The 27,832-nt window shown below is 42.4% G+C and overlaps 1 protein-coding gene across 6 annotated transcripts in view; it reads right to left on the reverse strand.

Annotated features, from left to right (window-relative positions):
- RGS6 (regulator of G protein signaling 6) overlaps positions 1 to 19,662 on the reverse strand; it is a 293,323-nt gene extending 273,661 nt beyond the window's left edge. For 2 of the 6 annotated variants that reach the window (XR_009967060.1, XM_062630843.1), the window contains exons 1-2: positions 18,622 to 18,898; positions 3,957 to 4,061 (exon numbers count right to left, since the gene is read on the reverse strand). Coding sequence is in view for 4 of the 6 variants with exons in the window: in XM_062630843.1 (XP_062486827.1) it covers positions 3,957 to 4,040 (84 nt within the window). In the remaining 2 variants the exon portion in view is untranslated. Of the gene's footprint in view, positions 1 to 3,956; positions 4,064 to 18,621; positions 18,899 to 19,420; positions 19,547 to 19,650 lie in introns of those variants that run through there. The other 4 variants (XM_062630844.1, XM_062630845.1, XM_062630847.1 and 1 more) reach the window with 4 other exon arrangements.
- Between the last annotated feature and the right edge of the window lie 8,170 nt (positions 19,663 to 27,832).

Genomic DNA, 27,832 nt, shown 5'->3' on the forward strand with positions numbered 1-27,832 from the left:
TGCTTACAGTCAGTCTAAACATCTCTAACAGTACAACTTGTGTACTCTTCCCCATCCTAAGAGGACTCTCTCAGGAACAGGAACGTGTTGCTATCCAATCTGCATTTTCATTTCTGTGTTTTCATCCTTCTTGTTATATTCCCCAGGTACTCCTAAACAATTATTCCCTATTGGTATTTTCAGTTCTTACTTAGTCAAGCCCTAATTTAATTTTTTTTCCTTTCAGTGACATGTTTTTCCATCACCCTTTCTCTAAGAAGATTCGATTTGCCAAATTATTTTGGTAATATCTCACCTAATATCTTTGATGCCAGAAGGTGTCCTTGAACTGTTTGTCTTCCAATACAATCTGCACACGTTGAACTTTCAGACCTGTATTATTGGAACAATGAGCCAGAGGGCCTCTGGGACGTAGTAACCAGCACTTGAAGCTAGAAAAGCAATCAAGGATGGCTGGATTTCAAGGGAATGCAACCAGCCTTTATATTTTCTGTTACTGTTTGCTTGCTGTGTATTTTTCTCCTCTCACTGGCTTTCTGTTGCATTTTTTATCTTCCATGCTGTAGCACCCACACAACGCTCACAGACTGAAGTGAGGACTGGGATAGCACTCATTTCCATAGAAGCCCTCATGTATTGACATCATCTGCTCCCATGAGAAGGAGGGTAGTGCATTTCAAACACTCTTTTCAAACATCGTGTACCATTCTTCCAATCAATCAACAAAAATCACTCTTCCTCTATCAATAACAAAATATATCAGCACCTTCTCCAGATGTGTCCAAACTAATTAAAGAAAATATGGTGCCTACATTTTACTTACAGAGTAGTGCTTAAATGGCAATGCAATTTCTGCAGCACCCTTAAATTTTTCACTGGATGTAACTATGCCACACAGATAAATGACAGCACATCCTTACTGCAGCAGTACACATAGCCCTATAACCAGCCCAGGGCTAAGTACCAAGACATACAGAGAGATGAGAGGAAGCACAGATCTTAGGAGTGGGATGTAGCTTGCTTAATTATAGATACCTAGTAAAACATAAGTATCCAACAGTTCAGTGTCAAGGCACCCATGACAATAAATGGAGACCTAGTCAATACAGCTTATGTAGTTTAAGGTACAATTCATTTTAACAAGTGTAGCATAAGGCAAATTACACCCTAAACATTACCCACCCTAATGACTGTATCTGACCTGCCCAGTTCACACACAGATGTTTTCCAGAACAGCAGAGCAACACTGAGCATTTTGGATTAAAAAAATAACGTGCCTCACAGTTTGGTAAATATCAGCCCCCAAAAGGTTAACCCTGAATGCAGAGGAAAATAAGACTTGTCTCATTGAGACCATCTGCTGTAGCAATCAAAGCAGTTAGAATCCATTTTCTTGCAGAAGTCCGCAGAGAATATCACAAACTAATTGGAGTCAAAACAAATAAGTTTATTTTGTTCTGCATGGCCAAAATCCATCCCACTTAGCTTTACCTATCTAAGTAAAGATAACAGCCTGTTCTAGGCTTTTCTCCATAAACGAAACAGACAGAGGTTGCTCCAAAGGCACACTCAGCACCACCTAAGATCTGATTTGTCCTTTGTATGTGTGCATCTCTCACTAGTGATTATAAAGAAATCCAGGCTGCCACAATCATCCACTTGACTTACAAAACTCAAATAGACCTCAGTGAGTCTCAGTAAACAAAGCATGAACAATTTGAGATTGTAGTTGGAGGACCTTCCTCCTTCAACACCCAAAAATATGACAGTATGTCAAGCAATAAAATAATTGACACAGCAAGAATTGCTGTGGTCCCATTCCTGAAGCCCACCCTTATTTCTTCCTCATTAGGGAGATCAGCAATTGCATGTCAGGATGTTTGCTGTGAGAAGCAAGACTTTTTTTTTTAACTGTGACACAACACCATCCCTGAGCTGTATGGTATGATGGCAGATTGTGTTCTGTATTTCAGGGAGTCCAGTGCAATGTTTTTCTCATTCATTACTGGCAATCAAGCCATTTGAAGGAAAATGAGAGATGAAGAGCTAAACACTCATTTGGAGAGAGGAAAGATAATCAGGAGAATAAAAGTCTTGTCTCAGATTTTGTATATGATTTCTCAACACTAAGGAACATATAATTGATGTGCAACGCATATAACTAATATCAAACAGTAAATTAGATTCAGAGAGTCACTCACCAATGGAAATTAACTTTGAAGAATAAGTAGTACTAACCCTATTCATAAAAACAACAAAAACCTCAACAAAAAAAACGACAGATATGCATTAGTTTAATATTGACAATATAGAATACTGTATTACTGAACAATGCATGGGGCATGCCATTCTAAAAGATAACTAGGTATTTTGACACGACTGTTTTAAGAAGGGCTGAGAATACTGATATCTAAGGAACACCAGTAAGGAGAGATGAATCAAACTATATGAGTATGCTCCCTGTTGATACCACAGAATTTGCAAGCCTTATTCTACAGCAACAATAATGAAACACAAAAAGGCAAAAAAAAAGAGAAATTCTTAAGTAGAAATGCCATGAGATACATAGAAAGTGAGGCACATTCAAATAAAACGTAAGATCTTCAAGGATAGGTATGTGTGTGTGCAGAATCGCAGATTTAATGCCCTAATTCTAGATCATGCAACAAGAAACTTCTTTCGTATCCCATATCTGATTCCACCTGCTGGGGTGTTGGACCTCTCAGCAAACAGGTTCTAAAAAGATAATCTGACTAACTGAGTACTGCTTCTTCCAAATTAGCAGCCGAAGTGTGTTCATAACACATTCAAAACAAACAAGCCTACACATTACCCAGAAAATTTTCCCATGTTAACAATTCCAGATTCCAAACCAAATATGCAACAACTAAACCAAAATTATGGTTATCAAAAAGTAACACTTTAAACAACTTATGCTCTATATGAAACCTAAATTATTTTCTCAGCACATGACAGTTATCAAGATTGCAATCACGCAAGCAGAAAACTGAACCATGTACACTCAAGACATTTCAGTTGCTTATAGCTGGTTTATAAGGTGTAAAAATGAATGAAAATATAAATTTTACCCAGGATCATACATGAGGAAACTTGATTTGAGCTAGCACCATAGCTGTCGCGTTAACAGAATGGTATCTTATATAAGCCATGCAAGAAATCTTTTTGTCAGAACCGTACAACATTTTCACATGCTACATCAGAAATATTTTGCAGAATAAATAAAATATATTTACATGATTTCATTAAATTACAAAAAGACTCATTTTCATACAGATACACCTAGCCCAAAGTAAAACAATACCCTAGCAAATGGATCAGTAGACTGCTTTCCTTCATCTTTTATACCGCCTCCAAAGTACTTCAGAATAAGACATTTTACCATGGGGAAAGGATGTTTCACATCATTTCATCATGCATTGCTGTTATTTTACCTTTGTCATTCATTTTTCACTTACACTTGAGAGGTTTATTTCTTAATTTAAGCAATACAAAACAGGAAGTAAGAACAACTACTATGCAACTAAAATCACAATATGAAAATAGAAAAAAATGTACTAAAAGATTGTTGTATGCCAGTTGCTTTACACTAGTGCGATAAAACTTGGAAGGTATGTATAATTATTTTAACTAGATTTAGTAAAGTCGAATGATTAGCTAAAGTCACACCACAACTATTCACAAAAAGTCACAATTTCAAGTTAATAGTTTGTCTTCAGGTATTTTATACAAACAAGCTTAAATACCTCTACTGAACAGAATAAGATTTCCAAGCTCTCAAATGTTATGGTTTTAAATAACTACTTTCTGAAAACTATTTCACAGTTATTCATCCAAGCAGCCTGAAATATACCTTTGAATTCAAAAGGGGCACAGGATCCTTTTACAAGGCAACCATATAAGAAGAGATTTTTTTTTTAACAGCTCCAAATCCTTACCTTTCTGTAGACTATCATATTTGGAGAACTCTCCTCTGGGTCAGGGGTTTCCACATTACTTGGATCAGTGGGTGCTTGTGCCATGTTTGCCTCTCGTCACTCAGACTGCAAGGAAAAGAAGCAAAAGTCAGCATCACTCCAGGCTGCAGGGGAGCATGGCTAGGACACATGACTACCTCCGGGGCAGACAGACAAGGATGGTACAAAGGGAACCACGCTCCAGACTTCACCCAGTGCAGGATTTTATCACACCATGTCAGACAAATGCTTTGAATTGATCTATCCTAAGCACAACGTTCCACGAGGGAGGACCACCATGTTGCTGTGATTAGCATCATCACACACACACTTCTCCCAGTTCTGATCTTGTATCATAAGCCCCAGTTGAATAAAAGACTAATTAATACACACACTCTGTTTCCTTGCTATAAAGCACAAATGGCTAAGACTTCTCTAGATTTTGTGGTGCCCTCAAACAAAAAGCCAAGGAGAATAAAAAGCTTTCTGTGAGACAGTACAAAACCCCACCGGAATCAGCTTGTGCAGCACTGCCAAGCACACTGCTGGTTGTTGCCTGCAGATGCTCAGAGCTGCCTCCAGCTCTCCACAACCCCAGAGCAGTAGCCAGGAACCAGGGGGCATAACTGATTGCTCAAAGTAGCATCCCTCACCTCTTATAATACATCAGGGAAGTGGCAGCAAGACAGAGGAAAACAACCATGTGTAATACTCCTTAACCTGAACTGTCTTCTAGAAGCACAGAAGTGCTGCCTTATCTCCTTCAGGTCATGCCAGACTTGAGGCAAAAACATTAGTTTAAAAAAATAAGATGAAATAAGGGCACAGGACAGGGAGGACACTTTAAAGTCTAAGTCAAATGCTGTTTTTCAAATTTTAATTCCACCAGCACATTTGATAAGCTAAATCTTAAACGCTGTGGAGCCATGTGGTAACCTTTCCTAGCCTAAAAGGTAACACTGCCTCTTAAAAACACTGGCATTAAAGCTGTTTCACAAGCTCAACTTTTTTAACCTTGAAAGTATTGGAATTTCCCATCTCAACATACTGTATTAAAAATTGAGACAAAAAAAGCCTAAGTATAGACATACATAATCTACACATTCTTTCCTAAATCAGCTCACTGTTTTAAACTGTCTCCCTTACTTAAGGAAGGAGATACTTTCCTGTTCCTTTCTCTACTCACTTTTCACATTCCCACAGGAGACAAAGTGCCCTAGTATATAATATACACATACAGCACACAATTCTACATGTAATACAGTCCTAAGTCATTGTAGCAGTCAGTTATCAGCAGCCAAGGACAAGTGGCAGAATCAAACGACCTCAGACCATATCCCAGCTCTGTCCAGTTTCATCAGTGAAAAGGCTATTGCTGTAACATGGCATCCTCCACTGGAGCCAGAACCAGATGAGATATCCCTTTAGCAACAGATATCCCCTTAAGCAAGAGATAATAGAAACCAAGGTCAAAAAAAGTCCGCATCAATCCATATTCCTTCATTTCTTTCTTTTATAAAGTACACATGCACACACACAACTACGGGCACAAATGCATTTGTACATGCACGTACCAATTTTGGAACTCAGTAATCCAGTTCTAGCTCAAATTAAACAATCTGCATATACACAGAATCATGGAATCACCTCTGAAAGGCAAATATAGACCAATTTAGACATTATTTTATATTTCAATGATACAAATTTATTTTAACTCCTATTAAACTCTCATCTTTCTATAAGCCCAAACACTGCACTGTTGTGCTAGGTCATGAGCTAAAAAAGGAAACAGAGTAAATTCCCTAAGCAAAATTATTAGTTGCAAAAAAAAATTAAAAAATACCAGAAATGGTAAAGGGTAAAGCATTTTAAAATTATAGCACTTCAACTTATTTACATTAATGTGCATTTTCACAGCATTTCTTAGTCGTGATTTCAAAGCACTGAAGAATTAGGCTTTAAGTATCATCACTCAACTGAACAGAGCAGAACTAGACAGAGATTTTATGTAACTCTGAAGGCAATTACAAAGCAGGGTTGAAAGCGTATGTGAAATCACCCAAGTTTCATCTTCACCTGCAATATAGAAAGGCCACGTTCACTACTTTCACTATATCTGAGATTATATATGCGTACTTTAAAAGAAAACAATTGTAATTAACTTTTGATTGAGTAATGCTCCTTTAAAGAAGACATTTCCAATTTCTAACCAAGAAAGCCTTCTGCAGCATTACAGGGAACATTTAGATTGGATATAAGGAAGAAATTCTTTACTGTAACCATGGTGAGGCACTGGAATGGGTTGCCCAAGGAAGCTGTGAATGCTCCATCCCTGGTGGTGTTCAAGGCCAGGCTGGACAGAGCCTTGGGTGACATGGTTTAGTGTGAGGTGTCCTTGCTATGGCAGGGGGGTTGGAACTGGATGATCTTAAGGTCCTTTCCAACCCTAACTATTCTATGATTCTATGATTACTGAGCTGCACTTCACTCATCAGATTATCCACTTTGAACACCCACAAATTCTGTGGTTGTTGCTATACTATCAGTTCTCTTGACCTTTTCTGATACTTCAGGGTTTTCCCCCATAGCAGATCCTTAAGCTTTTCATCTACTCCAGCAAAACAAGACAAAAACATCTCGCACAATCTGCAGTAGTGTCTGTCATGCTGTTCACGGTGACATGGAGGGAGCCACTGACTGCCCCTGAAGCTCTACAAAATGTAACCAATACAAAGGAACCTGTTCTTGGAAGACAGAAGTTTGCAAAAGTGCTTCCCACTGTGCCAGGCATCTCCTGATGGGTTTCAGTCAGGAGCAGCAGGAGTGAGGTCACTTTTGTGACAGCAGGATAGATGTGGAGGGAACAAGACTGGAGACAAGGTGACAAGATTGGACTGAGGGGCACCCCAGGACAGAGACAAGTTCAGGCACCCCCTTCATGCAGCCCAGGCATTGCTGGTGCTGGGAGGAGACTTAGCATGGGTCCCCAGGGCCCTTGAAGAATTGTCTTTAACCATCACCCAAATTTCTTCTCTTTCTTTTAGTTCATTTTTTTTTTTTTAAATCACAAAATCCTTTCTTGGATGGTATTATTTTTTTAGAGGAAAAAAGACTGCAGAGACAATTGAGACACTGATATGACACAGGCATGCTCTTGGCCCTTCAAGGTGAAAGCATGGCAATATTGGGTCCTCACAGATCCCACTACACCTTGCTTTTTAACATGTGAGTTGAATGGAGCTCGGCACCTGGCAACGCAGGGCAGCTTCCCTGCACTCCTGCCAAGCCTAATTTCAAGCATTCTCACTAGCCTGTGGATTGTGGCACTGACTTAACACTCACAAACTGCTGGCTACATGGCAGCAATCCTTCAACCATTGGGCAACTTCGGGATAGCCCCAAGAGAGCACAACTCCATCTCTGCCTGGGGACAGGCCACCAGAGGGAAGGGCAGACAGCCTAGAGCCAGGGCTCCGGTGATTCAAACTACCTGCTGCAAACACAAATTAGGCTACTAACATTCAAAGTACAGGGGGTTTACCCTCATACTATGTTATCATGCTGCATTTGCAACCTTTGAATTAATATAATGACATGTAAAAGTCCACATCTGACTTGCACAGTTCTGTGTTAAAAAGCAGACAAACAAAACCCCACAGCCTAGTGTGAAAGAGTCAGCACTAATTTTTCAAGGGATTCTACTGAAGTCTATCCTTTCTACACTATTTTTTCCTTACTGCCAGCCCATCTTCTCAAGTTGCAAACAGAAAGTCAACACTATGTCACCACACAGGTTAAAATGTCTGCCCTCTGAACCATTCTCTAAGCACACCAGACCCCAGAAGAGAATACAGCTCTGCCTTATGCAGACGGGGCTGAGAAGGGTGAAAGCAAACATTTTATTTAGTTTTTTTTTTTAAATTAACAGTACTCATGAACAGCCTTCAGTTAAGAACCTCACCAACTATCCCTGAAGAGTACTGCCTCGCAGTTTACAACGTTACCGGTGGATAACACATGCTAGCCTGAAACCACACATCAGCAATCTAAATCTAAATCCAAAGGCGTATCTTCAGAAAACAAATTGTCCCTAAATTCCAACTTTCAGGTTCAAAAGATGCTGTTTTCCCCACAACTGTTTTTTCTGACAATAGCCATGCTTGCGGTAATCCAGACTCCTCAGCAGCAGAAGTGAGAATAAAAAAACATTTACGCTAACCATTCTTTCACTGTGCCACACCCAGGGAGCAAACCAGCAAATAAATTTGTTTGTGGGTAAGATGGCCTATTAAGCCTTTAGAAAAATACTCCCCAAAATATGCTAAAGAGAGAAGGTGTACTTGCCTCTCACTGATTTTTCCTTTATATTTTATTCTTTATTATAGAACTGTTCTGCTTTTCCCCCAAGAAACCTAAGCACACTGTAATGCTAATGTCAAATCATGAGAGATTTAGAGCTTTAGCACAATCACAGAGTAAAATATAATTTCACATCACCAATACCTAGTTAATAGTTTTCTAATTAGTGAATCCTAGGTGTATCCTAGACTACAAAACTTTTCACATGCCTGAGAAATCATATAATCACACACCCTGCTGAACTGATAATTACCTAATAGGAAAAATCCCTACCTGCTCTACTAGAATATTTAGATCAAATCGATCACATTATTAAGGTGACAGGAGGGAAAAGGGGGAAGGAGCGGAAATCAGTGACTCCAATTACTTACCATTAATTTTAAGTTGATATTTCACATCCATTACAGAAGTCTCTTTACAATTGCGCTGGGAGGAAAGAAACTTATCTTGGTGCTCTTCTCCTGGCTATTACTTCATTAAACTAGGATTTGGGCTTGCAAAGCAATGTGTGTCTACTAGAGGACAACATAGAACATACTGTAGAAGTCATCATGTTTATGAAGGTGAATACACCAACCAGAAGATCCCCAGGTCCAACGTGGTCCAAACACTGCTTTTAATGGGTGTAACTCAGTCTGAGCACTGCACAATTCACCTCTGCTCTTCCTTCTAAAGTAAACCTGTATGACTAGTGAAATAACTTTCCGAAGAGAAACTGATGCAAAAGTCATCTGACTCAGACAGGAACTGGAAGGTCTGGAACTGAGATAAAAACTCCACATCTCCTTCAGTATCCTTACTCTTGAGGATCATTATGTCTTTACTCTTACTGGTATTACATGCGGCACTGCTGAGGACAGTGTTCAGCAGAATAAGACTGTGCAAACATGTTCTTCTCCTGAACCAGATGAGGAGGACATAGTGAAACAGAGCTGGGCATCCTTCCATAAGGAGCCACATTACACTTAGCAGTGACAGACTGAAGGGTCTTGTACTACTCTGGACACCATGGTGCTGCTCCCCTAGCATGGAGGAGCAGCAAACGAATCTGCTTTCTGTCAGTGAAGTATCTAAAACTCCTTCCAATGACTGCTTGGACATCAAACTATAACTGCAGTCACTCCAAAAATACTTTCACAGTGGAAGATCGTTGCAGACCTTCTGCCCCTCTTTGCAAGTGCTGAACACTGCAGTACTATCAACAACATTCAGTCTGTTGCCTTTTTTAAGGAACAAAGTATAAACAATTCTAGCAGCTACACTTAATGTTCAGATTTTTGCCAAGTGAATTCCTTTTCATTTGTAAAAAAAAAGCAGTTTTGTTTATGCTGGAAGAATTCACAGATTCTGAAGGACCCTAGTTCTCCTCTTTCTGAGGTATGAGCTCACAGGGAGCCCCATGTGAAGTAGTGCAGCTGAACACTTCTCTCACTCTGCAACCAGCAAGATGAAAGATGGATGCACATCTAAACATGGAAACAGCAGGGACTCTTTTTCCTCATCCTGCCAGAACAGACAGAAAGGAACCAATTCTGGGACACTCCCTTTTTCTTCTCTTTAGGGAAACTGGAATCCTGATGAAAACTGGGGTTTCCAATTCCTACTGCTCTTACAGACACTTCCAAAAGGGGCAGTCCTCTTCCACACGTGTAACTAAGAGCTGTTTCCAGTTATACCTGCCCTTCAACAAAACGAGTTAATTCTCATGGTGTGGTGGTCTATGCAGAACATTGCTAACCTGGGGATCACGAAGGCTTTGTACCATCTCCAAAAAAGGGCTGCCTCTGTGGTCTTGAACAATTTTCTCTCCATCTGTGACAACTGTGGTAGTACTCAGCCTGTCACATAACTGCGTAACAGACAACACCAAGGATGGACAGTTCCGATTGTTCAAGTTATGTTAGCCACAGGTGACCAATCCAAGCCACCTGGCAGACTATCAAACTGCTTCTTGATAAACCATGGAAGTTGATCCATTTCCTCTCCTTTCCTCAGGGAGTCGCACCCCATTTTGAACTTACATATTTCTAAATCTGCAGATTTTGTAGTTATTTTAAAATGCTGAAAATACTGTCTGCAGCTGGACATTACATCTGGGAAACCTAGGGGTGGGAGCCAAGATAAATGCACCTAGTAAAGAGGCATTCTCTTTTTTTTTTTTAAAGGTCGAAATATGCATCCCATGTTTTCTGCTTTGCCCACCCAAGGTGTACTGGAAGTACTGCTGACTTAAAAGGAAAGCCTTTGCCATTTTCAAAATCAATCTGTTATTTGATAGATAACAAACAAGGAGAGCAAGACAACAAAAAGAAAAAAAAAGTAATGGGGATGGGCGGTAGCAAATATTGATACATGAATTGCTTATGAAACAAAGCAAATTTTTCCTTTTATGAAATCAATTGTTAAAATGGGCACTTGCATGCCAAATTTACTTTTAATGGACCAGAACAATGTTATACCTGGGAATAAACTGCCCCCAATACATCCATCCTTCTTCCAAAGAATTCAGAATAAAATGCAGTAGCTACCTGTAACTGGCTTGCCTTCCAATAAATTAATACTGCTGTGAGCCAAGGGCTCTTGGAAAGGCTCTGAGCCAACACACTCTTAGTAAGGATAGCTACAGAGAATGTAACAGCAAATGTATGCTGAATACTTAACTGAAACAAGTGTCAGTGCTATACAAATTTAGAAATGCAAAGAGATAGATACAGCCCAACTTTGAACTTCATCTGAATTGATGATCCCAAACTACTGCAGTATTTATGAAGTGCTATCAGTCTGCAAGGAGCAGTTGCAAACGCAAGAGCCGAAGTTGTATTTTGTTGTTTTGCAACAATGTCAATTTATCAGCCAGAATCACTCCCTGTGGAAAATGAGTAACTGCACTGATAATACAGAGCTTGAGGGTAGACTTCTAATCCCTTCTTCAGTATAAATCCTTCTTTGAAAAATCATCTTCCTTGCATCAGCTAAGATGGGTGAAGTGCATCTTGTCTATGAAGGTGTTCCATCAAATACATCATCTCTGAAAATGCCTTGTACTTCACACACCATAGAAAATACTAACTGCAACTACAGAAAGCTACTTCTGTGGAATGTACTGCATTTTTTATTTTGCACTGTATCCAGTAAGTTGAAAACAGCTGAAATAAATTGACTGAAAGAGAAAACTGAATGAGAAGAATGAATGCTTCAATACAGGCTAACAAGAAAATAAAAAGAATAACTATTTTCTTTTTACATATATCTAGGTCCCAGTACCTGATTTCAAATTCAGAATTGCCCCATCTAAACTCCCTCTTCCAAACAGGGCTTGCTAAAATAAAGCTGTCTTCAAGAAGTCTAATGCAAGTTCATGTAACAACCAATCCACCTTTTCATTGATCAATGACTGCACAATCTCATCTAAAACACCTCAAAGTGCTGAGAATTCTTGCTGGTTGTTCATTCTCAAGAGGATGGAAAATTGCAAGTACCCTGTAATCAAATAAAATAGGAAATTTGCTAACCAAAAGCACAGGTGCTTTTGAAGCTGTGGCACCTTGCAATACTCCTGGTACAAACGAACACAACTGGTTGCACTTATGTACTTCAAGGAAATGATGCAATATACTACGATTTCACTGCCCTGCTGTTTATCACAACAACGGGCATGCTTTTCAGATGCAAATTATGTCCAAATCACTTCACTAATTGCAATGTAAAAGGCATCTAAACACTCCTGGATTAGCTAGCTCAAATTCACACACCTACATGGTTCAGCAGTCTACAAATCCCACTGCAGTGGTTCATCTACCCTGAACTCCACAATGCCATAACTGTACTTCTACAAATACAGCATTATGTATTTATATATATATACATATGCACATTATAAATACCAATACACTTTACTAGTACTGCTCTTTTATTATAATCCTCCTATAAAGACAGTTCCTAATACACATCTATGCCAGACTGCTGTTACACTAATAAAGACATAATCTAAAACTAGCTGCTCATCTGTGACAGAGGCATATATTACTGGCTTTTACAAAATGATAAACTAAATCACAATGAAATTAAGTGACTTCCCACATTCACATAATGGATGACAGAGCAATAAATTGAACATGTAAGCCCTGACTTTCAAACCATTAGTTATCATTTGCGCAACACACATCTCCATAGCATAGTAGTCTGTAGTAATCAATCCCAGGAGTTTTAGCTGCCCTGTGACCCTTTCACTGCTTATGCCAACTTCTATAACCATAGTGAAAAAGATGAAACATTGTCCCTTTCCACTGAAATTATGTTTGCAACATGTAATTGAATATTTCTGGCAAAAATACAGCACTAATTCTTTATTGCCTAACTGCCTCGTGGTCCTACCACCCTCATGCAGATGAAGCGCAGTACCTGTGCCTTACTCTGCTGCTGCTGAGTCTAGCCGCTTCCAGCACGACAATGCAGAGCTCCTGGGATGTCAGAATGTCAGAACCTTACCCCTCACTAAAATTTTAATCTACCTTTCTCTCTCTTCACATTCTTTGCCACCAGCCACAGTGATGTTAAAAAATAGTAGGAGATCTGATGCAACACAAGTGGGTAGCAGCAGTATCTCGACTCCACAATCTTTCTACAGCTTGACAACCAATGGGGAAAATACAAATTAGCTTCTCTTTCTTGTGCCTCTTCATAGATAGAGAACAGCAGAAATTAGTTCCACTACAGTCCCAGTCAGCACACTATGCTATTATTCCAGCTGAAAACAGTAACTGAAATAATGGAAAAGTCTTTTCATGGTAAAATTTATATAGGTTAGGAGAAAACTGTGGATTCACTAGCATTAATAGCATCCTTTTAGAAATCACAGTGTCACTAAAGGAAAACTGTAATGAAACAGAGTTTAGAACCCTCCATGATATACCTATTACTACTTTTTCAAGGGTATACAGACATGCCAAATTCTTCAAAGTACTTCAGACTATGCGCTCTCCAGGCACCTCTAAACCCCCATAAATCCACCATTACCACAACATGAGCAGTGCTTTCACAGTTGCTACACAGAAAGTTAAGAGATGAAGAGCGGAGGCTGAAATTTGCAGGGGGAGGAAAAAAAAAATAAGTTAGAGAAGTAGAAACATAATAATTTAGTTCAGAATATGAAGACATGTTCAACTATACAGAAGTGCTCCAAGATGCAAAGAGGAAATTCTGTACTCTGAGGAAGTCAGATGTGTATCTCCACAGGAACCAAACGGCTGACTGGTCCAGATGCTTTCGAAAACCCAAGGTGGTGTCCATCACCACCTACAGGCCCCTAAGTGTTTCTGGAATGTGCTTGGCCAGCAGAGCTCAGACCAATTTTTCTCTCATATGCAGACAGAGCCACAGGCATTCAGGGTTAAAAGCACTACTATATCTTCAGTAATAACACAGGACCACAGTATCCCGCTTACAACTTGTTTGATACTTCAGATGGCAGAGTGCTGACTTCTGCCACATTGGGGTCAGCAGTTGTCGTGGTTTAAACCCAGTCAGGTAATTTCGTTCGCTCACTTCCCCCCCTTTCTTGCCCTCCCCCTGCTCCCGGAGGGACAGAGAGGAGAATCGAAAAAGAATGCAACTCCCACGGGTTGAGATAAGAACAGTTTAGTAACTAAGGTATAACACAAATCACTACTGCTACCACCAATGATAATAATGATAAAGGAAATAACAAGGGAAGAGAATACATCATCTCACCACCAGCCGACCGATAACTAGCCCCCCAAGCCCGACCAAGCTCCGACCGACACCTCCTCCAACCCTGCCGTCTCCCAGCCCTTCCGGCTAACTCCCAGTCACATCCTCGGCATGACGTGCCGTGGTATGGAATACCTCTTTGGCTACCTTGGGTCAGGTGTCCTGTCTCTGCTTCCTCCTGGCTCCCCCTCCTCCCTGGCAGAGCATGAGGCTCACAAAGTCCTTGGCCAAACCAAAACATCGCTTGTTATCAGCTCTGTTCCCGAGCTGAAAGTCAAAACATTGCACTGCACCAGCTACCAAGAAGGGGAAAAATGACTGCTACTGCTGAACCCAGGACATTATCCACCCCTTATTCCATACCATTCACGTCATGCTCAGATCCCACATTTTCAATATACCATCACTCTTATCTCAGTGCACTCTTATCTTAGTGCATGGACCAGTCCCTATAAAGCTGCTGAGTCCATCTGGTCCATGATGTCAGGCTCCATCTCTTGTAACAGTCTTCCAGAGCAGGAGAGACTGTGTGCAGTGTTCACACTCGTGAATAACCTGGGCAATAGTGTCCATTGCTAAGTCCACCCCTCGATCATGAGTCCATCTCCATGTTGCATCTCTGTTCTGATGGCCTGAAGTGCCATGGGCCCACCAGGCTTAAAATAATTCACTGTCCCCTTAAGCAGTTTCTGCAGCTTGTTGCTGGGGACTCCATACAACTGCCTTCCATCTCCGACGCTTCCAAAGCACTGGAGGGGCCCAGTGGACTAGATAGTTGCCCATACTGTCCCACACACCCTGCCGCTCCTGGCTGTCCAGCCTTGGGGAAAATCTCTTGGTCCCCCCATATCCTCGTCTAACCCCAAACAAGACCCAAACCTGACTCTGCTTAACTTTTGAGATCAGACAAAATGGTTGTGGGTAGAACACAGTCTGTGTGTGTGCCAACATGCTGATCCCCATCACAATCAGCAGGCAGGTCCCAAGGATACTCAAAGGCCATTCAAAACCTCCAGAACTCTCAAACGATGCGGCTGTACTTGTCACTGGGGCTGGTGTAGCTGCTGTACTTGTCATTGGGGCTGGTGTAGCCGCTGTGCTTGCCGGCTCTCCCACCATCAGCTTCTCTTTTCCTGAGTCCAGCTCTTCCTCCTCTGCCTTGCTGGGAAATGCTGCGTGGTCTCCTGCATCCTCCTGGGGCTCGGCGGGCGGCTTCCGGGGAATGCTCTCGGCCGTCGCGGGGCTCGGGTCGGCCGCGGGGCTGGGCTCCTCCGCGGGGCTCGGCTCCTCCGCCGCCTTCTCCCGCTGCTCGGCAGCCCCTTCCTTCTGCTCCTCGACCGCCCCGACCTCCTCCACCCGCAGCCGTCCCCTCGCAGCCTCCGGCCCCGCTCCCGCCGCCGCTTGCTCCCCGAGGCCGCTCTCCCGGGCCGGTTCGGCTGCCGCCGGCTCCCGGGGCCGCTCCCCCTCAGCTCCCCGCAACCTCACGAAGATGAAGAGTAGGGTGAGGGCCAGGACGGTGAAGAGCAGCCGGACGGCCAGGTACAAGTCCACGGCCACGTCCGTCCCGCCCTGCTGCTGGAGCCCGCCCGTATTACAAGCCATTGCCATAAAGCACAGTGAGACAAGAACCTTAGCCCAAGCCCCATACTTGATAAACACTATCACAGCAAATACCGGCTCTACGTAAGTTACAACAGTCTGAAGCTGTGAGATCAAGCGAAACAACTCTGAGAGCCAATAAATCGTCATTGTGCTGAGTGACTATTAATCCAGTCAAATCTGTCGTTATCTCAACCCTTCGTGCCCCACGTTGGGCGCCAAAAAGAACTGTCGTGGTTTAAACCCAGTCAGGTAATTTCGTTCGCTCACTTCCCCCCCTTTCTTGCCCTCCCCCTGCTCCCGGAGGGACAGAGAGGAGAATTGAAAAAGAATGCAACTCCCACGGGTTGAGATAAGAACAGTTTAGTAACTAAGGTATAACACAAATCACTACTGCTACCACCAATGATAATAATGATAAAGGAAATAACAAGGGAAGAGAATACATCATCTCACCACCAGCCGACCGATAACTAGCCCCCCAAGCCCGACCAAGCTCCGACCGACACCTCCTCCAACCCTGCCGTCTCCCAGCCCTTCCGGCTAACTCCCAGTCACATCCTCGGCATGACGTGCTGTGGTATGGAATACCTCTTTGGCTACCTTGGGTCAGGTGTCCTGTCTCTGCTTCCTCCTGGCTCCCCCTCCTCCCTGGCAGAGCATGAGGCTCACAAAGTCCTTGGCCAAACCAAAACATCGCTTGTTATCAGCTCTGTTCCCGAGCTGAAAGTCAAAACACTGCACTGCACCAGCTACCAAGAAGGGGAAAAATGACTGCTACTGCTGAACCCAGGACAGCAGTTCAAAGACTGACATGAAGAAACGCTTTTCCAAATCAAAGTAATATTCTTATTGTACCCAGGTTTTCTTTGTAATTGCAGTACTGTGGCATGAATTGACACAGGTAATAACGCAGGCTTGAGGAAGCTGCAAAGAGTATAAGGAACCAGGAACATTTCAGTTCTGACAACTGGATGCAATACTTGCACCCTGAAAGTCCAGAGCTGCTTGGTGAGGTGGACCTGTTTGTTCATGCAATCTCGCCTCTAAAAAGCCTAGGTGTGCTTGCAGAAATGAGGATGAAGGGCCAGGTGATGAATACACATATCACAATGCCCGATTGTAAACGCAAAATTGCAGTCTTGTAACATTGGCATGGGAAGAACAGCTCACCTTGTGTGGACACTTTGCAACTACAGGGTTTGATTTTGGTATCAAAGGTATCCAAAGCCAGAGCCTCCAGGTTAGTTATCCACATTCTTGAAAAGCTAGAGACTGATATTACCATCATGGACAGAAAAAAAATCCATACAGTTGCCTCGCAACACCCTTGTATTCCCATTAGGAAGCCTGAGCCATGGCACTGCAAGGTTCAGAAGTTTCACCACAGACTAGCACAGCATCCTAACATACTGTGTTAGGATGACACACTGCAGCTATTTTGTCTTCCTGCTACTCCACGTACAGCAGCTCCTTTTCTTTCCCTGCCATCTGCTAGTCTGCTGCAGTCTGCTGGGACAGGACTGCCTTCTCCTTTCCTCCCCTTCCTGATTGCTTGAAGGGACAACAGATCTAGCATTTCCAGTCCATACACTCAGCTTTCCTCCAGCTGCCTCAGAAACCATTAACCAATGCAGAGTTACTCCCATGAATGAACAGTGCACTGCTCAACTCTGCTGTACCAGTGAGCTCCACCAGAATTACATGTTAGACACTGAAACGCCTTGTAAGTGGTGAGCAAGGAGGCAACTGCTGCTTTAAGAGGACACACCATTTCCTCTTATCCTCAGGTGTCATCATATCTGCACTACCTGCACCACAATACCCATCAGTAACTAAGGCAAGCAGTATCCACAATAACTATATGCAGCTCCTTATCATGAGTTTTCTTTGAAGGGAAAGGTAGTAAGAAGAAATCAGTAAGCAACATTTAAGCAAACAGCAATCTTCAAACATTCAATAATATAAGCTTCTGTATGACCTGTGTAGTAAATAACCATTTCTCCTTCTGACCACTACTAGTTCAAAATGGAAAAAATAAGATCTAAACTCTGCCACACTTACAGCCAGATAGGAAAGAAACTGGAATGTTTGCAGTTAATTATTCTATTAGTCAGGTTGTTAGAAAAAGAAAGAGCTCATCTAAAAATAAAGTCAATATTGGCCAAGTCTAAACAGTTTCTTCAGTTTTTAACACATACATCCAAGCAATGAACACTATTATTCTGTGCTTGTAACCATATGTCCCTAAGTCAATAACTGCTCCTCAACATCTGACCTCTTTTTAAAGCAGATTTACAAGGAAGCATAGTGAAAGCATTCCCAGTTAACTGGTGAGAAAGTATTACGGATTGTAACCACACAGCAAACAATTGTTCTGATTGGCAAGATGAGGATAAATCTGCCATTTAAAAAAATAAATAAATAAAAGGAAGAAAGAAATAGATAATAGCAAATATACATAACCTTTCACTTCAAAATAAACCAAAATCAACCTCAGAGAATATTTATGACGATATCAAATGCCTTAAATCCCCACAGCTTTGAACTACAGTTAATCTCTTTCACTATGTTCTTCAGCAAGCAATTACAAATAACACCGTACCTTTACAAAGTGCTTTTTACACTCACAGCTCTCAAAGCACTTCCCACAGAAACACACAAACACAAATGAAATGTAGCTTACTTTGGGGGTGAGAAGCCACCAATATACAGCATAACACGCCAACACAGAGGTGAGGTTTACAGTATGTCTTTATTTATCAAACAGATTTTCCTGCTTTCCAATCCCTACATACAAGCAGTCAGCAAATAAGAAAACAATCAAGAGCAATCATGCATATCTGTAATTTCAGGGAAGTGCCAGGAAGTGTCACACTGCTCTGTAGCACACAAGCAATGACTAGGACACTGTTCTTGCAAGCCTGTTGTGGGTCAGCTGAAGCAAGCCCCGACTCACCTAGACTGTCCTAGCGAGGACTTCATCCAGCAGCAAGAGCAGCACCAGGGCAGACAGAATGACAAGACCAAAGCCACAGGCACAATCAGCTCCTTGGAGCGGCAGCCCTCACTGCTATTACGTCTGCACCGCACAAGCAGCAGTGTGCCGTTATCTATGCAAAAATCTGCATCTTCCACAGAAAAAAAACATACTCGAAGCTCCTTCCTGCCCCAGAACCTATTTCACTATTTATGCCATCGCAGCTAGTGACTAAGAAAATGCTTTTAGTGTCACAGGAGATTAAGGATCTGGGAGGAGAGCGCCTGGCAGCTTTACTCTCACACACTGATCAGCCTTCATGCAAACGCACTTTGTCGGCAGATGAAAGTGCATTATTGCCACACACTACCGAAGAGAAACAATTTCCAAGTTTTCCCACAGCACTCGCTCCCCCTCGTCCTTCTCCGAGGACTCCCCCTGAAGAGATCTGCAGCTTCTGGGCACCACAGCTTGCCCCGTGTCCGCACCGAGCACCGGCTCTCCGGGCACAACCGTCGTACCTGCGGGACACCACGGACCCCGGCCGAGCCCGAGGATGGCGAGCACCCCGCGCCTCCCGGACGGAGCCGAAACCCCCCAGCTCTAGGGGCCGGGTCCCCTTCCCAGAGCCCCACAGGAGGGCAAGCCGTGGGGCGCTCGGGGTGGGGAAACACGCACGGCACGGGCCAGTGCCCACAGACACACACGTGACACACACATGTAACACACGTGTAACACACACATGTAACACACGTGTAACACACACACCGCCTCGCACCTGTCCGCTACCACCAACTCGGAGCAAACTCCCCTCTCCGGCCGTGAGGACCGGGGCGCGGGGCTCCGCTCTACGCGACGGGACGGGTACCGCGCTGTGCGGACAGGGCAGGACAGGGCAGGGCAGGGTAGGGTAAGGCAGGGCAGAGCCAAGCGGCAGCCGAACAGATACGGATGAAGAGGCAAACATCTGCGAAGAGGGCAGCCCCTGCCCCAGCCCACTCCCATTACCTTAGCAACCGCTCCGCCGCCGCCGTCCACGGCCGCCCCCCGCCTCGCCTCTCCTCTCCTCTCTTCAGGGACGGGGAGGGGCCCGCACCATGGCGTGAGGCTGCGGGCGGGGCCGCCGCGCCACGGGCTCTTCCCAAATGCGCTCGCCCCTCGGCGCCCCGTAGCCTGTGGCGGGGACGGCGGAGGCCCGCGGGCACCGCTCCTCGACCAGCCCCGCGCTCCGCCGAGCCCTCACCCGGCGGGGGCGGTGACACCCCCGGCCCCGCCGCCGCAGCAGCAGCGCCCGCTGCGGGCAGCCGGGGCACGGCTCCGCCGCCCGGCACCGTACGGCGCGCCCAGGGAGCAGCCTCCCCCGCGCTGGAGCGCATCGCCCTTCGCGGTGATGCGGAGAAGCTCCAGCATCCCCCATCCAGACGCCTCGGCTGCTCCTGGGAGACTTGGCGCAGCCCTGAAGGAAGGGAAGGAGCCGAACGCAGGCCTTAGATCTGTCTTGCACTCTTATTTATGTGTTTTAGTGTATCACACGATTAAAGCGTTAGGCAAAATTCTTCCATGTGTAGCAGTGGAAGCCTTTATGTCCGGGTAATGCTCCTCCAACACCCAGGATTTCCCAGCTGAAGTATAGGGTTACAAGGAGCCCAGGACTCAGCACACCATAATCAATCACAACAGGCACCATAGTTTCCACAAAATCACTTGGAGATCCAGCTCTTTTAAGCAGACCTGTGACACGGGCAAAAGCCATTGCTGTTGGTGAGAAGTTTCCATCCGATAGTTAGGTGTGCAAAGTAGCTTGCAAACTTCCCACAGATATTCTCTACCAATTTCTCTGTTGGATGGGATAAGATTTTCACTGTTTCATCTACCCCCAGAAAGCAAGTTAAGCCCATCTTGCCCAAAATCGACCTCCAAGTCAAAGTACTGGAAAGCACTAAGCCAGACCCTTCACAGCAGGTGTCTGTGCCCATCTCTGTGCCCAAATTTTCTGCATTTCCAAGGTTTGGTTTCTACACATTGGAATTACTGGAGTTGAAACTCCTCACAGTGAGGCTCAGTTGCACAGAGGAAAGACTCCTTTACCAATATGTATACCCTGTCTTAAAAGCACTTTTGTGGTGCCCCTATTCCCTCTTTTCCTAACACCTTGGATGTTATCAAAGCCAGGCTTATATTTGATCAGCCTGCTGGCTGACACCAAAAGCCACCTCGTGCTGGGATGTCCTGTTACATTATGGCTACCGTGCGCCTAGCACATTGACTTTCTGGTGATGTCTGATACACAAAACCACTGCAACAATTCAGGTTACAAATTCTGAAGAAACTCAGCATCACTTCCATTTCTGCTGGATCTGTGTCAATCTTCATCTTTACCGTTCTCAACTACTCCTTCCTTAGTCTTGCAAATGCCAAATTCCAGCCTGCACAGTTTGCCAATGCTCACCTCCTCTAAAAGGCCCTTAATCTTCACAGACTATGCATTTATGTTCTTGTCACACTCAAAACTGCAGTGGCAAAATTCAGCAGTTGTGCCTCGCATGAGCTCATTGGCCCTTACTGGACTTCGTGGGGTGTTGATTCAATTGATTTGGTTCAGATTTCAGCTGTGGGCATTTAAAACCTTCTGTGGCAAGTTAAAATGTTCTGGCCTTGGTGGACCTTCCCTGATTTTTTTATTCAAAGCAATTGCGTTTCTGAAACATCACAGGATATTTTTGGGAGATTTTTTTTGAAAAAAAATTAATTGAAAAATATTTCTATTTATATCAAGTTGGAATTTAAACTACTTGTCATTCCCTTCAGATAAACCCAAGCATGTTACACAATATCTGCCACACAAAGTTTTCTGGCAAAGGGGGGAAGGTGAGAGTGGCTACCTATGAGACAGATTTTTTTTTTTTCAGAGATTTTTCTCATCCAAGCATTTCAAACCAGTTGTTATGTCAACTTATGCTGGGGTATGACTCCATGTAACCTCAAGGATGAAATATTTCAGTATCTTACATCAGGAAAAACCATTTCACTTCTGTTCTACACAGGCTGTTCTTCCAACTCCCCTAAAGGATTATACATGCAGCAGTTAACAGGTCTAAGTACTTACATTTAGGGGTTAACTCAGACTAAAATGCAAGTTCTATAGAAATGCCATTTTCAAAATACAGGATTGATAAAAAATATTTCACATGTGTATTGACATGGCAATTCAAAGAAGTTACAAATACGTTTCTCAGCAGGATTGCCAGGCTGAGTAGTATTGTACTACAGCACCATGTGATGCTGAGAAAGGAAACTGAATGGAGACACCACAGAAGTGACTACTGTGTGTTTTTTAATCATGCTCAACAGAAGAAATTGGAACCAAAATGTACAAATAAAAGGAAAGACAAATGATAAATAACAAAAATGATGTTTCAGGTTTGGATAATATTTCATGTCTTATTTCCATATTTTATACTATAATTAAATGAATCTGTCTACTGGGTTCTCTCAAGCAGCAACTATTCTTCAATCCTTTGAAGCAATAACTGCTGTAAAGAAAAATGGCATAGCAACATGCATTAACTACTAAAATAAATGATACATAGTTAAAATCAAAAGCAAGGTTTGTATTTGCATTTATCCTTCTGCTGAAAACAGTGTAGTCAGACTTGGCTCATTGCAGAGATAATTTCTCAGTTTAAGCTCCTTCCCAGTGGGAGAGTCCAGTGGTTTGATGAATGTGACTAGGGATGTAGGAACAGATCCATGCAGATCAGTGGGACACCTCAAGTTTGTGTAGAAATATGCACGTACAGAAATGTTTGCAGAAAAAGACCTTCCATTAGAAAGGCTTTGTTATGCTCAGCAAGAACTGAGGAAGAATGCATGGGAATGGACTGCTATGCATTTTTGCAGCCAGGAGGACAGAGAGGTTTCTTCCCCTCTCTGCTGTACTTTATGATGAGATTTTAAAACCAGAAGAGACCACCATGCTCCACACCAGGTACAGAACATCACTTGTCAGTAATGATACACCATTAAAACTGAAAGAAGCCAAGCTCAATTTTCATTTTCACTAACATTTACACTGAAAATTTTTGTTCAGCTTTATCATGGAGACTTATTTTAATGACCAAACAACACATTTTATAGTTATCCTACCTTCTACTGAAGACTACAGCAATAGAAAACTTTCCTCACACGTGGTAATAATCTCCTAAAGTTGTATTATGCTCATTGCTGTAAAGGGGTCATTTTATTCACCTTTGAACAGTACAACTTCCAATGACTGCATATATTGGCTATGACACTAGAGTAACACATGCTCACGGGGCCTGTGCTAGCTCTTACAGCTCAACAGTGAAAGTCTCCATGGTACTTCAAGAGCTTCTTCACATGGTAAAGAGAGTTACAGCACAGCATGTTCCCCTGTGATTGTCTGACAAAAGGAGGAGGAGATAGGGCTAACTTTCTGGCAGTAGCATCCTCCTCTCCTGGTACTTGAAGAAAACATTGAAAAGCAAAAGCCAGTACAGCTGCAGTGGTTGAGGTGCTCCAAGGTAGGGCCAGTGCTTCCCTTTCAGTTTGCAAACCAACAGCATTGACGATTCAATGAATAAGTGTTACCCCGTGGCACTTACTCCATAAATATTCAATAGCTGTTAATTACAAGTAAAAAATGGAGCTGCTGGCTCAGGGGTGGGTGCTGAGACGTCACTTAACCGGTGCTTTCTCCCATGAAAGCAGTAAAGCGGAATAAGTGCCTCTCTCTGGCTGAGTGCATGAAAAAAAGTAAAGAGGTTTTCAGAGTTGTTCAAGGTAGGTTCTACGTTTCATAAAATGTTTAATTTAACAGTGACCTAGTTTTAAAGCAGCTTTCAGTGTCTTGGCTTTTCTTATCCCCTGTGTCTTAGCCTATGTCATTAGAACAACAGAGTGATAGGCTTTACAGACTTTGTTAAAGCAAACTAAGATATTAGCTGGTGGATTAATTCTTCTCTCCTATCTTGTTTCAGGCAATTGTTATGGCACAATTTCTTTGTAGTTTTAAGGAGGTTTTATCACATCCTTTATGACACATATTGTAGATTTTTCAAAAAATGTCGGCTCAAAGCCTTTTGCTTATTTCATGCTATGTTTTTGAGTACCAGGCTGTAGCAGCACTCTTGAATTCCTCAGCCTTTTTACAGCAGAATCCTTTGCTTTGTAAACATTCAATTAGCTGTATGTATTTAGTGGCTAGATTGACTAGCAAATTTGGAAGTTTGCAAGCAGTACAGACTCATGCTAGCATTCAGCAGGCGCAAGTTGTGGGGTGCCCTTAATTTTGCTTACCTTACTTCACCTACCAGAAGAAAAAAGTTATTCTGCATCTTGTCATTGCAGACAATAAGTGGCAGCTCGAGTGATGCTTGCTTTCTCTTTTGCTGTACACTGCAGACAGTTCTCCCAGCTACTGTTTCCCAGTACCCCTCTGTGATTCCTAGCTTGTCTCTAAAGAACATAAAAACTGCTAAAATGCTATTGTGAGTGCTATGTTCCATATGAATCAGGAAAAGGAAATAATTAGAAAAAGGATTGATTTCTGCCGTGCAGCCCCAAAACACGTAAGGTCTGCAGAAAGATGGCTCTTCCTTCCACCTGCATCTCAGAGACTCTCAGGAAATGCTGTCATTGAAGAGTCAAGTATGGGGAGCCTTGCTGTGCTGCATACCCTGCTCTGAAGAGAAATCCAGCATAGGAGATCCTGCCACATCTGCCCGGTTTGTGCAAGTGTAAGTGTTTTCTCTAAAGGGAAGATTCGCCCATGGGGATATCAGCCCACAAGAGGTTTCCATTGATCACTTCAGCATGTTTTGCAGAAATTGAACATGTCAGGCTGAAGAATGCAGATGATGTATACTGGCAGTTTCTGAGCCATGAGTTGAACACAAATGTATACTTCAAGCCAAATGTATACTTCTATGTGTACAAGGATCATGCAAGCTGAAAGAAAAGAAAATACCTTAATAGGAGCCATTCAGAGGCAGCATGCACTGGCCTTGTTGTGCATCACTGAATTCCTCCCTTTGTGCAAAGGGATTCCAGCTGTCTTTGAAAACATGAAATTTATGTCAGCTCTAATGCTTCTTAAATTTTGTGCAACTTCTGCAAACTTCTCAGTGATTTGTTACCATCAGAAAAAAAAACAACAACCAAACCAAACTAAGCCAAGCCGAACCAAACCAAACCAAACCAAACCAAACCAAAACATAGTGGTGAATTTCAGGCACGGAGGAACTTGCACCTTGCATCTAGGGAAATTACAAAACCACGAGTATTGAGAATATTTTTTCATAAAGAACTAGAAATACCATTAGTAATGGTCCTTGTGCTCAATTTTGCCACTCAAGAACACTGTGGGAAAGCAAAATGCACAGTCTTTGCAAATACACCTGAGGCAGCCCAGAAGACATTGTTTGCTGGCATTATTAAACAGATGTTTGTGTAAGAAGCTTTGACTCATATTGTCTTACCTGGAGATCCAAAATGGACCAAGAGCAATAAAACTAATCAGAAGGGGAAAGATTCCATTTCCTTAATATTCTGATTCTTGCTCAAGAATAGCAGAGGCATCTGTTGCTTTTTATTCCTGGCTTGGAAATCTCACACAGGCAGGTCTTTAGAGGGGATTTTAGGTTTTTCTGTAACACCTAGGAATCTGCTAAAATCTCTGCATCTCTTCTTTCAGTTCACCAGTAGATCAGTTCTTTATATCTAACAATGGTTATTCTTTTCTGTGCTTTAGTCAAGAACAGTCTTCTGCCCAGACTCCATCCATCTGATCTCAACATGTAAAGTTTTACCAGGCCAAGCAGAGCCTCCACTTTTACCGTGTTGAGTGTCCAAATATTGTGAAAGCTCACAGCAGTAAGTGGCATAAATTCAGGCTTTCTCCAGTCAGTCTTTACCTGCTGGACTGGAAAAGGTGCACAAGGAATACTTACTTTAAATTAATCCTTGGCTGTTTTCTTCTGTGATACTGTAAAAATTTTCCTTTCAAATTTTCTTTCTGTTTGAAATAGGTTTTATGATGATTAATTACATAAGCTGTGATGGGAGCTGCTGCACGGTGGGAATGAGGAGCCTGAAGTGTGGAGGAAGGCATGAAATGTGTTTTAAAAAACACTTAAAACTAGCAAGATACAGTATGTGGCTTTCATAGCCCTGATCATGCTGTTTGTATGCTATATCCCTCTCTTGCCACTATTTATCTGTGTCTTATTAAATGAGGCATTTGTCACAGCAGAAACTATACGATCTTCTGCTTTTGAAAAATCATTTAACATATGGAAGAAACTGCAAACATCACCATAAAACATGTTTCTTTCCTGTACTTGGATGATTTCTAGTACCCACCAACACAGTTCAAGTATCAAAATGCATGTCTGCATGGGTTTTGTATCTATATATATTCACTATGTGTACACACACATTTTTATATATAAAATAATTTCTCTAATAGTTACAAAAAAATTGCAGGGTGTTGATGATTCCTCTAAATCACATGGTGCCATTTCTCCCTCTTTGGCCAATTAATGTAGCTCAACATCACAGTGCATTTTCTGGTTTTGGCAGAAGAGTTTAATACTTGACATTTGCTTTTGGTGAATATTCAGTTACTAATTTCACACAGCCCCTCTTGTTTTCTCTCCTATTAACAAAGTAAAGCCTGAGCAGTCAAACATTTCTACAATTTGAATAAAAAAAGTTTTTAAAACTCCCTTTCAAATTTAAGTGACAATTAATAGATTGCTTTTAAATTATTTTTCCAGCTTGTCTGCTGCTGAGAACGTACTGCACAAGGAGGCGATCTGTCTGAGCAGGGGTCAGTCATACAGCACTTGCTAAAGTGAGTGGGAGGTGGGAGACAGAAGGACTCAAAAATCAGATATTAGCCCAGAATACATGATTTTTTTAGATTCTCACTAGAGACGGTGGTAGTGAGTTTCAAAGCAGGAGCGTAACCTCAGATGCTCAGACCTGTGCCAGAAAGAATCTTTCTTCCCCCCTCTTGAGCACAGGAAGACCATAAGAAGGTTTGCCTCAGTGGACTGCAGTCAGCCTTCCCTGGCTTTGTGAGTCCCACTTGCCTGCAAAGTCAGGAACTCAGATGCCAGATTTGCACATCTCAGCAATGTGAAATATGGGATTGATCCCGGATCTCAGCTCTGTTCTTGTCTTCCACCTCCCTGGCCAGAAATCTACCAGCAGTCCTCTCCTTGAAATAAACTACTTACTGCAATACTCAGCCTGCTATGCCATGACAATAAAGAGACTGATATAGCCTGATTCAATTAAAGCACATTTCAACCTGTTCTGCTTTCTAAACCAGAACACGAGAACCACACGCTTGCACAATGCATGTCAAGATAATGACTCTTTTAAGGCCTATTTAAAAAAAAACATGGGTTTAATTATTTTTTCCTGTAATTATCGAAGAAACTTCTTTAAATCTGCATCACCATCAACAACTCCACAAATCTTTAAAAGATGTAATACACTCCATGTCAGGATCTCAAATAGCATTATAAAATCTAATGCAATAGTGAGTCCTCAAATCCACTTGCAGGTAAATAACTATGGCAGGCATGATTGAAATTCTGGCATAATTTGACTGCTTGGGCTGAAATGTTTCATTTTATGGATCAGCATAAGGCTGGCTTCTTATTTTCAATCTGGTGCATTTTGGTTGGGTTTTTTATGTTTCAACAAAATCAGTTTAACTGGCTCCAAGATGATTTGATGAAAAGTCTTTTGCCCATGTTAAATATATTCTTATAACTGAATATGTCCATGTTTTGAGACTATTGTTAAAAATGTATCAGGGAGATGGGCCTTGGTGACAAGGATATGCTGTTGTGTGAAAATCTGCCCAAATTTTGACAAGTTACAAATTCCAAAATTTTCAACTTGTTCCTGCTTACATTCTTAGAGATTGAAGGCTAAAATCCCCAGAAGCTGATTGCAGTGATGCATATTCAGAATAGTATAGTTAATTTTAACTAAAAATGTAAATTACTGGGGGGGGGGGGGGGGGCTGGGTTCTGCTACTTATTGTCAATTTGTAGCACAGAAGGGGACTGTAGATCATTGAGTTTGTCCCACTGCTCAAGGTAGGCTCAGCTATGCATAAGTTACTCCTGACAAGTCCTCAAACATATTC

This window comes from Pezoporus occidentalis, unplaced genomic scaffold (assembly GCF_034315485.1).
Source record: "Pezoporus occidentalis ecotype Australia unplaced genomic scaffold, CSIRO_AGI_Poc_V1 ctg36, whole genome shotgun sequence".
NCBI classification, from domain to species: domain Eukaryota; kingdom Metazoa; phylum Chordata; class Aves; order Psittaciformes; family Psittacidae; genus Pezoporus; species Pezoporus occidentalis.